Raw genomic sequence first — 16367 nt, 5'->3', positions numbered from 1 at the left:
ATAAGGTCTGTTCTTGTTAGCTGCACCTTTTTATTCGCTTTATGAACGAAATAACATTTAGGTTTTCAAGGGAAGAAAAATAAGATTGCTGAAAAACGTAAAAGGACGCAGTTAAAAAAAGAACAAATCTCATGAATCATGTAAAAAGGAACATTTATACGAGTGCCTTATTTATAGAGATTAAACCAGTCTGTCTATTTTTCTTCGTTGCTGTAATATATCATTCCTACAAAGTCATTAATCTCCCGAGAAACTATTACTCTGAGTAGGAACAATCCTGCATTAGGAATTTAATACACAGTAATCCAAAACGCTGTTGTGTAATATATAGTCAAAGATACAATTATAAAACTTATCACAGAGATGTAAAAGTATGCTCTCAAAATAGTGATCCCAACATATTCTTTCATTATTTAACTTTTCTTATCCAGATACATAAACATACGAAAATATATCTTTCTCTCTTGTGTACAATAAATTATTATACAGAATATAAGTTTTCTAAAGTATAGTGGAGAATAACGGTATATCGCAAGAGTTACCGGAGAAAAACGCGAAACGGAGAATTTCTTACTCCGCTCCTACATTATTTTTACAACACATTTGGCCGTATCAGAGTAGCGATAATTCGCCTCATTTACATGCACCGGACATATACAATACGTGCATACATATGCTATGTTATGATGTTAGCTATATGACGGTATTGTATTTCGTCGGTTGCGCCGTATTCGGTGGCGTAGTGGTTGGATGGATGTGCAATGGAAGATCCCAAATCATCGTCTCAACATCCAGAGTCGATGGTCCGTGCCAACTGATGGTGTTCTCGCTGGGCATCTCCACCAGCTTTGGCGTCGTGACAAACTCAAAATGTAGCCGCCACTTGAGCGTCACCAGATCGGTGGTAAAGTCCGGCGTAACGTGAAGAGGTATCGGTAGCACCAAGTGCGAATATTTCAGACCCAGACACATTTCATGATGCTTGTTGTAGCTAATCAACGTCGGCGTGGTGACCTTGCCTCGCTTATAATCTTCCGATACGTGCTCCTCGGACTGCAAGGATACAGATACCTGAACACAGGAAACGGTCGCATTCGAGAAGTCGAATGTTCCAACTATGTCCTCGCCGAGTTTGTAGGAATTCTTAAAAAGGCAAAATCGCACTACGCGCCCGCGGCCGTTTGTCACGTTGTAAAAGTTTGGACTGCGTCTAGCTGTTAAATTCTGAAACATTAAAAAATACAATTACGCATTAAACTATATAACACTATATAAAAATCTTAAATCAAATTCAAATACAACAAAGGAAAGTACACAACCTGCAGGGTTTGTAGTGCAATATCTAATGGAGTTTCTCTATGCTGTGTTTCCATAAATGGATTATTGGGACTCAAATCTACACTATCATTGCACGCTGTAATCTCTGGCAATTCTGTAAAACAATATACAAATTATACTTTATGTAGAAGAGCAATAGATATTTGTCTCATAACTTTATATATTTATTTTTTAATCTTCTAAGTTTATTACCACTTAAAGATAGTACTCTAAATGGTACTCGTAATAACTTTATAACTGTATTCACTCTTTGCGTTCCAATTGTTATCTTATAAGAATATTTTACAGCCTGTCCTTTATATGAAGGTGGAGCATCACTTGGTATTGTTTCACGATAAATATCTAATAACAAAATTTTAATATAATAAAATATGTAAAACTTATTAAATAAAAACATATAGACATAGGCTGCAGTCAGGAAGACGCTAGAGACAAATGCTTCAAAGCATTGCATTAACCAATCAGAATAAAGAAATTTTTACTCTTTTTGTCCTAATTGGTCAATCAAATGCTTTGAAGCATTTGTAGTGTTTTGCTGACTGCAGCCTTACTCTTAAAAAAAATTAGGATTACTTATAAACTTACAAGTCTTACTTTCTCCAGGTGACAATCTTAAATCGCAGCACAAAATTTTTGGCTTTGTATTCAATACTACATGACCATTATCTTGCTGCCATGGTGCAAAGGTAGTATCTAGAACAAAATCAAAATAAATGCACAATTAGTAGAGAAATAAAGTAAAAGGATACAAAAATAGAAAATATTAAAACAATTTCTCTAAATTCTTACTTGCATTGATTGCCACTGAACGAGCTGTAGTATTTATTTTCTCTGAAAGCACCATTTTGCTATTCGTCGTACATTGGCAATGTACCTGTGCGCTTGCCCATGCAAGACTCTCAAACAGATCACTATAAGAGAGTGTAAATTACCTTTATGTACAAACATAATAATTTATATTATTGACAATATATACTGTACCTGTGACTTTGTGATATTTGATGATTCGGATTCGGGGGATTAGTAAACGTCACCAAGCATTCTATAATTTCTCCGGAAAAATATATAGGACCCCGAATAAGTTTCGCCGTGATTTCTATCATATTGATCCTTTTTTTTAAGCTGACATATGTACATTTTCGATCAAGACATATTTGTCATCGAGATTCCGATTTCACACACCCTATCACATCTCTTTCTGATCTAAAAAGAATCTGGAAGTCTATTAATTAATATATACATATTAATAATATTTTTTATTACATTATTTTTAAATCATGCAAAGTGTTTATTTCTTATCAAAGATGACATTTTACTCTGTCAGTACTGTCAACTACAATTGTCTGACGAAATATTTCTGGGATGCGTTCAAAAATCTACTCATCGGAGTAGCATTTGATTGACCAATCAGGACAAAGAATCAAAGATATCTTTGTCCAATCTAAATCCGTTAGAAAAATTTCTAGAAAAATTCTCTGATCAACGACCAATCGACGAGCACAATGATCGTAAGAACCCTAGTAATCAGATGATCGAATTGACTCATGGCGTCAGAAATTCTAGTTATATATCAGCAGTAACTTGTTATCGACAGTTTTCGGTATCGGTAACTGGCGACAGCCAATGGCAAGGACAATTCTGGTGAAAAGCGCAATTCTCATAGGCTATCGCTCGCTAACGACAACGATAATCGTCACTAAGATGTTTAGAGAATCCCGCTACAGGTTCTGTAATTCAAGTAAGAGTGAAAGTTACAAAAATAAGCGCATTTATTAGAAAATTTATAATTTCATTGGTCCAAATCTAGTAAATTCGCTCATTTATGTAATTTTCATTCTCATTTGAATTATAGAATCGATACTCAGATCTAGTTATTATCGTTTACCTAGGTTGATCTTTCCGCTCAGTGAGCAGCCTGCAGGCCTGCAGTTTAGACAATATGTCGAATATGTCTGTCGTGCGTTTTGTGCGCTAATTCCGATAGAAATAAAGAATTGTTGCAAGAAACGCGTATACAGTGATCTTAGGTTCACATTTTAAATCACAAAGCACATTGATGCCAAAATCGCTGGCTAAATCATGCGTCTCTCAATGATTTAGATATACGAATTACGCGGTAAGATATCAGATCAAGATGTATATACTAGCCTACTAGCATATAAGAAATTGCATATATACACATCTTCCATTACATATGAAATTTTTTCATACAATTATTTCTGTGTACATACTCAAGTATAAATAGACATAAATAAAATCACATTTTTCTATATTCTATCAAATATATTATGTATACATTGTAAGAGTTATTAAAATTATAATTTTCTGGGTAATTATTTGTGTGTACTCAAGTATAAATAGACATAAATAAAATCACATTTTTCTATATTCTATCAAATATATTATGTATACATTGTAAGAGTTAAAATTATAATTTTCTGGGTAATTATTTGTGTGTGTATATCTACTCACATATTTATCTTTCACATAAATAATATATAAATATTGTTTGTATTCCCTTTCTTCATAATATCTCAGAATCATATATAAATTATTGTATGTTATTTAAAGGATTTTTTTTTTATAAAAGAATCCTACTATATAATTAGTTTTTGGTATAATTGTGTAAATTTATTGAGATTATATGAATAATATAATTTTCAGATAGATAAAACTTAAATAAACATTAAAGCTTTATCAATGGCAGAGGAAGAAAGAATGCCTCTTTCAGGTAAGGCATATCTTTAATGTTTTATAAATATACTTTGCTAGATTTAATTTGTTACTAAACGATTTCTTTGTGTAATACAATTAGAAAAAGATGATACTCAATCGAATGATACTACCCAATCAAAAGATGCTTATGTACCAGAAGAACCAACTCCGGATACCTCAATTTGCTTGTCAGACATACAAATGCCAGAAACACCAGAGAGTACCAAAGGGCAAATAAGCGATGGAGATACATCTAGATTAGAGAGCCCAAAGACGCTGAAACCAGTGCTTGGAAAAATTCAAGCAAAAAAACGATTAATGGCATTTGCTAATCAGTTTAAAGTATTATCCAAGTCCCAAATTAAATCAAATTTGCAGCATTCTACTGGAGCTTTTAAAATGAAAGATAAAACAGTACACGATGATACAAATATAAATAAATCACGAAAAAAAACAGGTATGTGATACTATAAAATGTATATATTTTAGTATATAATATCTGATAATTATGATCTTTTTATTATATGGCTATATATAAGTTAATGCATTCACAAAGAATTTGACAAATATTAAATTTTTTGTACTATAAACAAATAAGATATAAAGAGAAAATAAATTATTTTAATTGATTCATATAGTAGATTATTTAATTTAATTGTATAATATTCAACATATAATTTTATGTGTTCCATTATCATAGATATCCATCATTATCAGATTTCTATAAACTACCTTATACATATGAAGCTCTCTGAATATATATATATAAGATTAGAGAGCCCAAAGACGCTGAAACCAGTGCTTGGAAAAATTCAAGCAAAAAAACGATTAATGGCATTTGCTAATCAGTTTAAAGTATTATCCAAGTCCCAAATTAAATCAAATTTGCAGCATTCTACTGGAGCTTTTAAAATGAAAGATAAAACAGTACACGATGATACAAATATAAATAAATCACGAAAAAAAACAGGTATGTGATACTATAAAATGTATATATTTTAGTATATAATATCTGATAATTATGATCTTTTTATTATATGGCTATATATAAGTTAATGCATTCACAAAGAATTTGACAAATATTAAATTTTTTGTACAACAATTTGTTCAAGGTTTCAATTTATAAATTATTAGACTTGTTTTGTTTTTATTATGAAATATATTAGCAGTAAAATTACAATTTAAATTTCTATTAATTTATAGAGAATAAAAAAGATTGTGTTTTAATTTTTTAAAGAATTTAATATAAGATAGTAGAATAGTTCGAAGATTATGTATCTGTTTAATTTTGTAATTGAGATATTATAGAAATATTTTTTATAATTTTTTACAGAAGAAAAGATTCTAGCAATTGAAGAAATTCGAAGAGAAGAATCTAAAAGTAAAATGTTAGCCATGGCATCCATGGCAGCAGGTATTATTTTTATATAATTGTAACAGACATTTTATATAATTGTAATATCAGACATTCAATAATAAAAACTTTTTATAGCAAGTATGGAAAACGAAAATCATACTGGCAAGAATACATCTGATTTATTGGGGAGTAAAAGACATGCAAAAGTAAAGAGCAGACATGAAGGAATAAACGACTCTCGTAAAAGTAGATCAACAATAAACCGAAAATATTCAGAAAGGTACAAAAAGAGCATTTTTAATAATAAAATACACATTTTTTTAATATTCTTATACACATGCAATATATCTTTTTTATTCTTTTCTATGTTTTGCTATAATTTTCAAGGCATCGACATCGTGACAAAACTGATAGGAGTAGCTCGAATCGCGAAGTAAAAGATCGAAATGAAAGTACTGAACATTCTGTACAAAAATCATCTCAAGATAGAGAAATACGTAAAAAAGATAAAAAAAGAAAAGATGATAAAGATAGACGAGACGATAGCAAGATGGATACAAGTCGTGATAAGAGAGAGGAAGAAAAGGATAGGAAAGAAAATGAAAAAGAGAAACGAGAAGAGACAAGAGAAAAAAGAGATGGAACAAAAAGTAAGAAAGAGAACATAAAAGACAAACGAAATGATATATTGGAAATGGAAGCAGAAGATAAGGATAAAAAGGAAAAAGATAAAGATAGATGGAAGGAAAAAGAATTATTGAAGTGTAACTCTTGGGTGGAATTACAAAAATCTGGTTTAACTCTTGATGACATCAGTCATCTTAGAAGACGCGATAATACAGAACGATTTGTAAGAAATAGGTATAACACAATTATAAAAATAATATATTCAAGATTTATATATATATGTGTGTGTATATATATTTATATGTATATGTAGATATAATATATTATATATATATGTGTGTGTGTAATGTGTTTCAGAACAGCACAAGATTATGCGCGTTATCTCGAACATATGTTAATGTTAAACAATTATCATCTGAAACGTCAAGCACTAATAGCTGAAGGACTTGACGGACCTAAAAAGTACCCACCTGAATCGATTAAAACGACGAAACGAGCAAAGGGGGCTCAATTATTATATTGTGAAAATCCACGCACGTCCCTTTTTTTATGCATCTCGCAACTTCTACAAGCTGTGTCTCCTGAACGTCGTGAAAAAATACGAGACATATGCGAAGCATCTTCATCACGGTATATCACAATGTCTATCCAACAATAATTTCCTATTCAAATCTTTCTTTATCTATTCCAGATCTTTGTATATAATTGCAGATTTGATACAGAAGATACAGAACCACAAAAGCGTAATTGGTATCAGCAAATAAATGCAACCAAGTATCATCAAGATACTAAATGTCAAGTGACTGTACAACTTCCTAGATCAAAATGGGACAGCGAAGATGAAGAAATGACTGTCAGTGCAACGAAAGAAGAAATTAAAAAACCAATAAATAAATTACACATTTCCGTAGCTCAACGTAAGTGTCTTTTCATAATCGAGATAACAATAGTGTATAACAAATAAATATTGAAATCCTAGAAATAATAATAGTTTTTTTGTTTTAAAAGAAGAGAGATGTTCTACATCCTCCAGCACAACTGACGAAGATAAGATTGATAACAAAGCCGAAGACACTAAAGGAGATAATGAATCCAATGAAAAGAAAATTGACAATACAACGATAAATGACGAAGCTTCAACATCTCCTTTGCTGCAATCTACTGGAGATGAAAAGTTAGCTTCAGAATATGAACAATTCATGAAGATGGTATGCACTGTAACTGATGTAACTAAGGAATATTTGCCAAAGAAAAACCCAGTTAAGACTACTTCCCCACATAGTTATCATGAATTCAATATAGAATCTAACTTGGCAGAAGATAACACGGACATTGAAATATCATTGAAAGAGAAAAAAGACAAACTGCAAACTTTAGAAGGATCAATAAAGAGTACAGAATGTGAAGAGTCCATTATATCCACAGATTGTCAAATACAAATTGATGAGAATAATATGCAAATTAGGCATACAAACAGCAACGAATCTGAAGATTCTAAATCAATACCCAGTGATTGGGAAAATGTTAGAATCAAAGTTGAACGATTAAGTGACGAGAACACTGAATCTAGAGAAATCAAGAAAAAGAAAAAACAAAAGAAAGTAATATCCAGCAGTGATTCGTCTAGTAGTACTAGTTCCTCAGATTCGGAAAAAGAAAAGAAAAGAAAGAAACGCAAACGGAAAATATTGAATAATTCATCTTCAGACTCCGATAGTACAGACAGTAGTAGCACTAGTAGCAGCGATTCCAGTAGCTCAGATGAAAAAAGAAAAAGAAAACGGAAAAAGAAGACAATTGGAAAGAAAAGAAAGAAAGCGAGACGCGCTGCGCGAACAAAAAAAAAGCGAAGGAGGAAGATGAGCACTGATTCCAGCAGCAGTGATTCAGACGAACGTACAAAGAAAAAGAAGAAGATTAAGAAAAAGATAAAAGAAGCTAAATCTATTAATAACGGGGATATAAGCAAAATAATATCCAAGTCTCCTGTAATAGATTCACCTTCAGACGAGACAAAGGTATTACATTCAGGGACTTCAATAAAGAAGATTAAAGAAGAAGCTACAATTAAAGATAAAAAAAGAACTGATCAAATCACATCAACGAGAAAAACTATTACTGGTATCAGTGTACACGATAATGAAAGCATGAAACAATGGGAAGTAGATTCTGTGATTACACTGCAGCCAACTGATAGCGAGTCAAGTCAGGATCATATTGATGAATTGGAAAAGATAGATGGCTCCGAAAAAAGTACATATCGGAAGAAAAGAAAGCGTAGTCGAGATAATGTGCAAGACAAAGATAGATCGTCTAAAATCAATGAAGAAAGAATTCATGAAGGAAAAGAAAGATCGGATGAGGAACTTGAGATGAAAAGAAAGAAAAAAAGGGAGAAAGATGTTAGAAGCAGCACTGAGTTTCTTGCAGACTGGGAAAGGGAAGGTGAGCGTATTAATCAACAAATAATACAAAACGAAGTCAAATTTTCAAAAAAATTGGAAAAAAAACACAAGAAGGAAAAATGGGGAGAAACGTATTTTGATACATTGAATGTGCCATCTTTGACACAGCTTGAAAAAGAAGTATGCCAAAAACAACTCCTAGCTGATGAGTGGGAAGTGGATAGCTTGGAAGCAATAGCAATAGCAGATCTGACTGTAAACAAACGGAGAAGCAGTCAGAGTGTATCAAAAAAGATGGAAAAAAAAGTTAGATATGATGAGAAAACAGATACTTATATTGCAATAGAAAAGGAAAGTGCGAAAGAAATGAAAAAAAGACAAGAACGTTTGTGCGCAATAAGAATATGGGAGGAGGAACAAGAGGAAGGCGAAAAAGAAGAGCTGATGCTCTTGAAGCAGAAAAATAAGCATAAAAAAGATGATTGGGATATAGAAGAGGAATCATTTTTATGCAAGAATAATGAAGAAATTTGTAAGGTTAACGACATTGTCGGAATAGAGAAAGAATGGATTAAACCAAATGAAGATACAAGTGTCAAGGAAGATTCAAGTAAGTTGGAAATAAAACTTGAATCAATTGGTTCTAAGCGAGTTAGAAAGAGTCGTTGGGATATGGGCTCGCACTCCGAAGAGAAATCGGAAACTAAAGATATATGGGAGGAAGAATATCCAGAATGGTCCAAGATTAATAAATGTGAACAAAAAAACGAAGAAACAGAAAAAGGAGATTCACGCGCTGCAACTTATTCAGAGAGCTCAGATAAATCTGATCTGATAGATTTTTATCATAAAAAATCGCAAAATAGAGAGTCACTAGAAAGAGCGTGGACATCGGAAGAAATGGCAACTAAACCTATACAAATGAAGAAAGTAGAAGACACATCAGTGAAAAATTTAATTTCTGCAAAAACAAACGATGAGCAGATTGCGTCTACCAAGGAGCATCAGACCAGAAATCAATTTAAAGAAATTTTGGATTTGAATGCAAAATTTAAAGACGAAACCATAGAATTATATAGTCCTAGCTCTCCAGCACTTTCTCAAAAGTCTCAGGTGAATATTTTTACTTGCATATAAGTAGTCTTACATTTACGAAATGTATCTAAACAAAAGGATTATAGATTAATTTGTGTTTTAATAGAAAATTATAAATAAAAAAATTGTACAAGTTTTTTGTGTCAGTTAAACTAATATGCGATGAAATAATATCAAATTCTTATTAAATGTAATTTTAATATATGTAATCTTCTAGCTTAGTATATCCTTTTTACTTGAATATAATTAATATAATATTTTTTTTTATTAGATAATTATTTCTTGTTTTTTATAGGATATAGAAGGATCTAATGACAGCAGTAGCTCTACTTCATTATCTTGTAAGAAAAGGAGAAAAGAGATGTTGGTTGCAACAGAAGAACTATCAATTCCTATTGCTGGTATACCATTACAATTAACAAAACTGCGTGATACTAAACATGAAGCAAATGAAAAGATTGAAGACATTTTAGACAAAGTACAACTGGAGGATAAAAACTCTGCTCATAAATTTGACATTAAAAAAACTGATGATTTGTTTGACGACTTATCGATGAATGAACTGTGTCCAAAAGCGCATAACTCTCAGTCAGTATGTATGGATATTTTCGCCGAGTATAAATCAGAAGGATCACATAGTAAGCAACGTATTATAAATTCCAACGTAAATTCGGCAACACATACAAAAGATGATGAAACGAATGCAGAAAAAACCGCACTTAAACTTATTCCTAAACAGCTTCTGATACGACGTACTAATGAACAAGTAAAGCCGATGAAACGTATCCTAGAGGCACCGTTACAGGATCCTGTTCAGCATGCGGCGGCGCTGTTGACGATACAAAAAAAATTGCTAGAATCGCACGTATTACAAAATGATATTCAAAAATCACCAAATGAAGAGCCAGCAGATCAATTTAAATCGACGTATAATGCGGAAAATAATAGCAAAGTCGATAAATTATTAGACACGACTGAATTTGCTGTGGCTTCCAAGTCATCGGTAATAGCAATACGACAATCTCCAGCTTCGGAAAAGGCGATTTCCGTTCGACCTGGACAGTCTGAAAATTACGACAATAGAGAAAGTAAAGATGACGTAAAAAAATATAAAACAAGTCGAAATCTTAATGATATTAATATCCCATCGGGTATACGATCTCCTGTTAGAGAACATAGGAAAAAAAGTCCTGGTAAGAAAGAGAGTGAGAAACGATATTCACATGATTACAGTAAAGATAAGAAGGAAAGGAGATCTGATGATGGGGAAAAGTCTGACAGAAGGGACAACAAAAGTTTCAGAACAGACTTTGCCGATGGCCGAAGAAAGTCGAGTCCTTCAGGACGAGGAAAGAGAAAAAGGAGCGGAAGTCCATATGCTTCGTGGGAACGACAAGGAAGCGGTAGTAGAAGTCCCGGTCACAGTTGGAGCAGAAGTCGCAGCAGGAGTCCGAAGAGAAAAGACGAAGCTACTACCAGTATGCGAGATAGAGATAAGAGAAGAGAGAGATATGATGACGAACGATCAAATAGATCGCGAACAGATGAAAGAAGAGAAAGATACATGCGATTTTCACCGCGCTCCTCCTATAATGAAGGTAAAAAAGAGCTTGATAACGCGCGCAATTGTTTTTTCTGAATAAATTTTTATCCTGATTTCAGTAAATTGTCATATTATTGTTTTTTATCTACTTATAGATAACTTCAAGAAGCATGGTTCTGTATCCTCTAAAGGTAATCGTGAAGATTGGGGTAGAAGAAGATATGATAGCGTAGATGTAGATCGTGAGAAAGATGTTAGATCTTACGATCCAATGGAGTTGTTGAGAGAGAGAACGATGGAATCTGAGAAATATAGAGATAACAGGTATTATTTTAAAATATTTGCTTGAAAATATTTATATATCTGAATGTTTTTATATACAATTCACTAATAACTTATAAAAGAGATAAAGCAAAAATAAAACTTATAGCATTAGATTTATGTTATTTATAATATCGCAATGTATGGATTAAGAATATGTAATATTTCTACAGATTTCACACAGAAGAATTAGATCATACATATTGGCAGTATGAAAACAGCAATATCTTGCGAGATGGCAATGAATCTGTGGATTCTTACGCTGCTGGACAAGATTTGCCTGCCGAGTATGATGATCGAACGTATTACAGAGAAGAAAGTCTGGAAAGAGATATGATACAGTGTTCGCCTCAACCGCTGTCAAAATATAGGAGAAGGTATTTTTAATTTGCGTTATATGCATATATATTAAGCGGGTTCGGGACTAAATAATGAGTTGATGAGAAAATATCATCGATGAAATCTTTGTCAGTAATTTTATTTTATACACGAGCGGTCGTGCGAAATCATAAGAAATTTTTCATTTTTTAGCCAAGGCAGATCGAGTACAAGAAGGGATTGGCAATGGGAAAAGGATAAAGGCTCCATTTCCGATTTGGATCGTCATGGACATAGATTACGAAATCGGACACCGCCGCGGTCGAGATATTCGCCAAAGCGACAGGAACGATTCCGACGAAAATCTAAATCGCGCTCAAGATCTTGGTCACAATCTAGATCGCGGACACGATCTAGATCGCGTTCTAGATCAACGTCAAGATCAAGACCAAGGATGAGATCGCGGTCGAGATCAAGAAGCAGATCTCCATCGGATTTAAGATCAAGAGCAAGATCGATCTCTATGTCAAGATTGAGAAGCCCGGAACGTGGATTGAGAATGTCTGAATTGCGGTCTTCCAGGTAGAATTCAACTTGCAATCTAACTCTAAAATAGCTTCTTGCTCTGGCATAAATCGAGATAATTCTTTACATATAGATCTCCCTCGCCTGGAAGGAGTAGACTGAACGAAATAGAAAGGGAAAGGAAGGACGAGGACAAAAATAGAAAGCTTAATGTTTGTGGTGAAAAGGGTAGACGTATAGAGACTATAGTTCAGTCAGGGGTTGCATCAGGAACAAATATTTTAGACTCAGAAATGGGTATTAGTGGCAATATGGACGCAACAAATTTCCAATATCTAAATGAGATTGAAGGTGGAAATGAATATTATTATACAGAGAATAATTTAACTTACCCTCCTTGCATAGATGAATCAACCACCAGCTCTCCGAAACGCTTATCGCTTGATGATAGGTAAGGATTTGCGCCAAGTCCTTCCTAATCTATTCCCTTACATATTTTGTTAAAAAATTAATTTTGTGTTATCTATTGCGCTTTTGTTCAAATATGCTTCAACTGCATTTAGGCTGTATTCTGATATTCACTGCCGGTATTGTACATGATGTAAACTATAGATTTTCAATACTGGCAATGAATATCGGAACACAGTCTCAATATAGAATCAACCATATGTATCATATGTAATATATTCCTTACAGGTTAGAATTAGAATTGGGTATTAAGAAACAGCATAGCAAGGATTCCACTGGAATATCTTCAGATTATTCTTCCAACTTCAATCCCAATGTTATTGCGTATCCATCTCCTCCCCAACAACAGCAACAGCAAATGATGTACAGACAACAGCCTACTGTTTTACAAGTACTTGATTTATATAATATCTTTATATATATATATATATATATATATATGCGTGCGTTTATCTATTTAAAAAAAGTTTATAAATACTACTTCTCTTATGTTAAGGTTGGGAATGTTTTACAAGTGGTACCTGCTGACTTCAATGGAATGCAATCGTCACGACGAGAGGCATCTGCAGCCTGTACGACTCCGCCTGTGCGGCCCGGCTCCAGCCAAGTAGTCCGCGTAGGTAATGTTCTTCAAGTAGTACCCACGTCGTTAGACTGGAGTGGCCAATCGACGACTGCGGATCAATCGAATGGACTTTTATATTCCTCAACAGTGCCGGCACCCTCGCCGTCGGCGTCTTCGGTTCCCATGTCCGTACCCGTACCTGTTCCAGTCCCATTGCCTGTTCCGCCTACCGGGACAAATATTCTCGCTCCTGTCGCGACTGTCGCACCCGTTGCTCCACTGCAGCTACCATTGCCAATACCTGTTCCCGTACCGGTCCCGATCCCCCCTGCGACAACAACAGCGTTTCCGAGAAATGAAATTCAATCGCAAAGTACGTATAAATAAATTTGTCGGTTCGTACATCTTCCTGTCCCGAATATTACACGCATTAATTAACGCCAACAAATATTTTTGCATTATAGAAGTAGTTCAACCCGTGTATAATTACGAAGCTATACTCGAGACACGCCGCAAAGAGCGGGAGGAGCGTAAAAGATTACGCGAGTTGCGCAGGAAAGAAAAGGAACGCAAAAAAATAGAGCGGATTAATCGACGAGCTCTGCGATTACTGGAGAAGACCAATACGTCGCAACCAGCAGGTGAGGTCTTGTTGGATCGTCGTAAGGGTTCTGTTGTGGATCCATCGGTTTTGAAAGCATTAAAAGAGGGGGAAGAACAAGCTGAAACTGAATCCCCATCTCAGACTAATTCTATAAAAGAGGAAGAGGAGGAGGCAGCAGCAGCAGTAGCAGCAGCAGCAGCAGCATCTATAAAAGAGGAAGACGAAGACGCCGCTGCAGACGAAGACGAAGATGATGATGAAGACGAGATCGAAGCCGAAGCGGAAGATGATGAGGAAGAGGAAGAAGAAGCGGAGGATGAGGATGAAGATGATAATGATGATGATGAGAAATCATCGCAAATGATTAATCAACATATCGAAGTTGATGAAGCGACAATGCCCGCTGATATGAATAAAGATCAAGCGGAAATCGAAACTACAAAAGAATGGCTAGAGTTACCACTTCCTCCGTTAAAAGGCATTTTGATTGCACCAGGATTTAGGTTCGTCGATATTAGTTTTATCTTCTAAAAATATCATTCTCCAATGGAAATCCATTGTCTAAATCTTATTTTTATCTTACCAATTTGCAAATTATTTTATTTTATTAATGTGTAATTTGTCTTCCTAAATAAGTGAATTTTTTTTTTTCAGGAGAGACTCAATTCCTAATGGCAATTTGGATGATTTATCGGATGTAGATGACGATATCAAGGACAATAGCGACAAAGACGAGGAGACAGACAAGAATAATGACTGTAATAAAGACACAGGACCTGATGCTAAATCTGGTAAATCAGCGAAACTACTGAAAAAAACAAACAGGAACAAAAAATCAGTTCAGTTTGCTGATGGCATAAAACCTGGTGAAGGCACAAGTCCCAGCGGCGGTGAAGGCGACATGCCTTCACCACCACCTCCCAAAAGAATAGATTTGCGTGAAGGACTCAAGGATTTGAGAAGAGACAAAATTTACAACTCACGGAAGAGTAGAAAGCAAGAGAAAAGAGCGAGACTACCAAAGACGAAGAAGAAAGTCAAGGTACACACAATTTATTGTGCTTTAATTTCACAAAAATTTGAAGGAAAGAAAAAATATTTTTTAATTATATTGCTTAAAAAACATCTTTTATACTTTTGCAGGTGAAGATAATCAAGTTGAAAAAACCGCGCGTTACCCCACTGACAGCCATGATGATGGATGACTCCGACGAAATGGATGATCGTTCGCCACCCCCACCACCTCCTGGTTCTCCACCTCCACCACATCTCTGGCCCAGCTATCTTTCTGTTTACAATACAACGGTTCGAACAGTCGAACAACTACAAACTATAACTCCTACCTTGACATCTGTTCAAACTCCACCACCGCCGACTCCATTGCCTCTTCTGGTCCCGCCTCCTCCGCTAAATTATACCATTCAACCTTGCAGTAAAGCTTAAAATAACACCATAGGTTTTGCGAATTCTTTTGATACTGACCATTTTTTTTCTGAGCGCAGTGATAAATTTATGCATTGAAGATTGAAAAGTAAAAGTGGAAACTGTATATTAGTGTCGAAGTTGAAACTTCAATAATAGTTAAAATTAGAAAAGACATAAGCTGTCGGAAAACATGCATTGATATTGTAAATATAACCATTACTTCCCGACCAAGAAATCGTTATAAATCTTAATCCATTGCGTCCATGTAATTTTTAGTAATTTATACAATATTTCCTCGTTAACAGAAAGACTTTTTGTTTCATTGATAGGAAATTATTTCTTTTCCCTTTTCTCTTCTTCTTTGTGCAAGCAGGTCTTCTATCTAAGTCTTCTAAAGTCTATCTAAAAAATGCTTATCTGATTTTTATCTAGCGGACATCTGGCAATGTTCAATGTTTGAAAATCATTCGTTCTTTTTTTTCTCATTTGTTCTTATTCTCATTTCGCTTTCGAGCACCAAGTCTTATCTTGTAAAATCACCAAGATTTTACAAGACAATCTTTGAAAGATAAATGTATCTACTATTTTATTAACAGAAAATGTTTAATAAACATGAAACAGCTTTCTATTAATGAGGAGATATACTAATATATAATTCAGTTCGTATATTCGTATATTTTTCGATATCGAGAAACATCGGACATATTAGAAAATTATGATAGCAATGGAAATAGTGTAATTAATTGTCAATGATATATTGTTAGCAAGATTTCTTATTAAAATAAGGGCATATCCGAAAAAAAATGCAATGTATATACACATTGTATTATATATAATTATTTGTCACAAATACACGTGACTCAAATGCAGATGATATATGACTTAAAATTAGATCCCAGTGCAATTTTTCTTATTATTATATGAAACACACTTAATGGCATGATCTTATCATTAATGTATAATGACTAATGATAAAGTATACATAAAAATATGAAATTTGACTTCATAAAAACAATAATTATATGTATTACTCTATTGCCTTTTTCCATATATTTTACATT

General features: G+C 33.8%; 2 protein-coding genes across 5 annotated transcripts; one reads left to right on the top strand and one right to left on the bottom strand.

Annotated features, from left to right (window-relative positions):
* Positions 1 to 207: 207 nt before the first annotated feature.
* Positions 208 to 2684, bottom strand: LOC115234983 (RAB6A-GEF complex partner protein 2). Of its 2 annotated transcripts, XM_029806440.1 has the most exons (7): positions 2602 to 2659; positions 2320 to 2541; positions 2128 to 2249; positions 1924 to 2031; positions 1531 to 1680; positions 1320 to 1432; positions 208 to 1224 (listed from the first exon to the last, which is right to left on the bottom strand). In XM_029806440.1, the coding sequence occupies exons 2-7, from the start codon at positions 2439 to 2441 to the stop codon at positions 694 to 696; spliced, it is 1146 nt and encodes a 381-aa protein (XP_029662300.1). In that variant the 5' UTR covers positions 2442 to 2541; positions 2602 to 2659; the 3' UTR covers positions 208 to 693. The 2 variants fall into 2 exon arrangements, with proteins under 2 accessions (XP_029662300.1, XP_029662299.1); XM_029806439.1 differs by having other exon boundaries at positions 2320 to 2684.
* Positions 2685 to 3224: 540 nt separating this feature from the next.
* Positions 3225 to 16312, top strand: LOC115235113 (nucleoprotein TPR-like). Of its 3 annotated transcripts, XM_029806709.1 has the most exons (20): positions 3225 to 3454; positions 4003 to 4069; positions 4154 to 4310; positions 4824 to 5023; positions 5387 to 5467; positions 5546 to 5690; positions 5798 to 6271; positions 6395 to 6667; positions 6749 to 6954; positions 7046 to 9555; positions 9833 to 11135; positions 11236 to 11404; positions 11575 to 11778; positions 11933 to 12301; positions 12378 to 12695; positions 12941 to 13103; positions 13209 to 13650; positions 13742 to 14384; positions 14536 to 14923; positions 15025 to 16312. In XM_029806709.1, exons 2-20 carry the CDS (start codon positions 4039 to 4041, stop codon positions 15322 to 15324), a joined length of 8376 nt encoding a protein of 2791 aa, XP_029662569.1. In that variant the 5' UTR covers positions 3225 to 3454; positions 4003 to 4038; the 3' UTR covers positions 15325 to 16312. The 3 variants fall into 3 exon arrangements, with proteins under 3 accessions (XP_029662569.1, XP_029662568.1, XP_029662570.1); XM_029806708.1 differs by lacking the exon at positions 4824 to 5023 and having other exon boundaries at positions 4154 to 4510; XM_029806710.1 differs by lacking the exon at positions 4824 to 5023 and having other exon boundaries at positions 3226 to 3454; positions 4007 to 4069; positions 4154 to 4510.
* The last annotated feature ends 55 nt before the right edge of the window (positions 16313 to 16367 follow it).

This window comes from Formica exsecta, unplaced genomic scaffold (genome assembly GCF_003651465.1).
Source record: "Formica exsecta isolate Colony F162 unplaced genomic scaffold, ASM365146v1 scaffold21, whole genome shotgun sequence".
Lineage (NCBI taxonomy): Eukaryota > Metazoa > Arthropoda > Insecta > Hymenoptera > Formicidae > Formica > Formica exsecta.
Note: the sequence above shows the minus strand (reverse complement) of the source record. Positions and strands in the feature narration are given on the sequence as shown.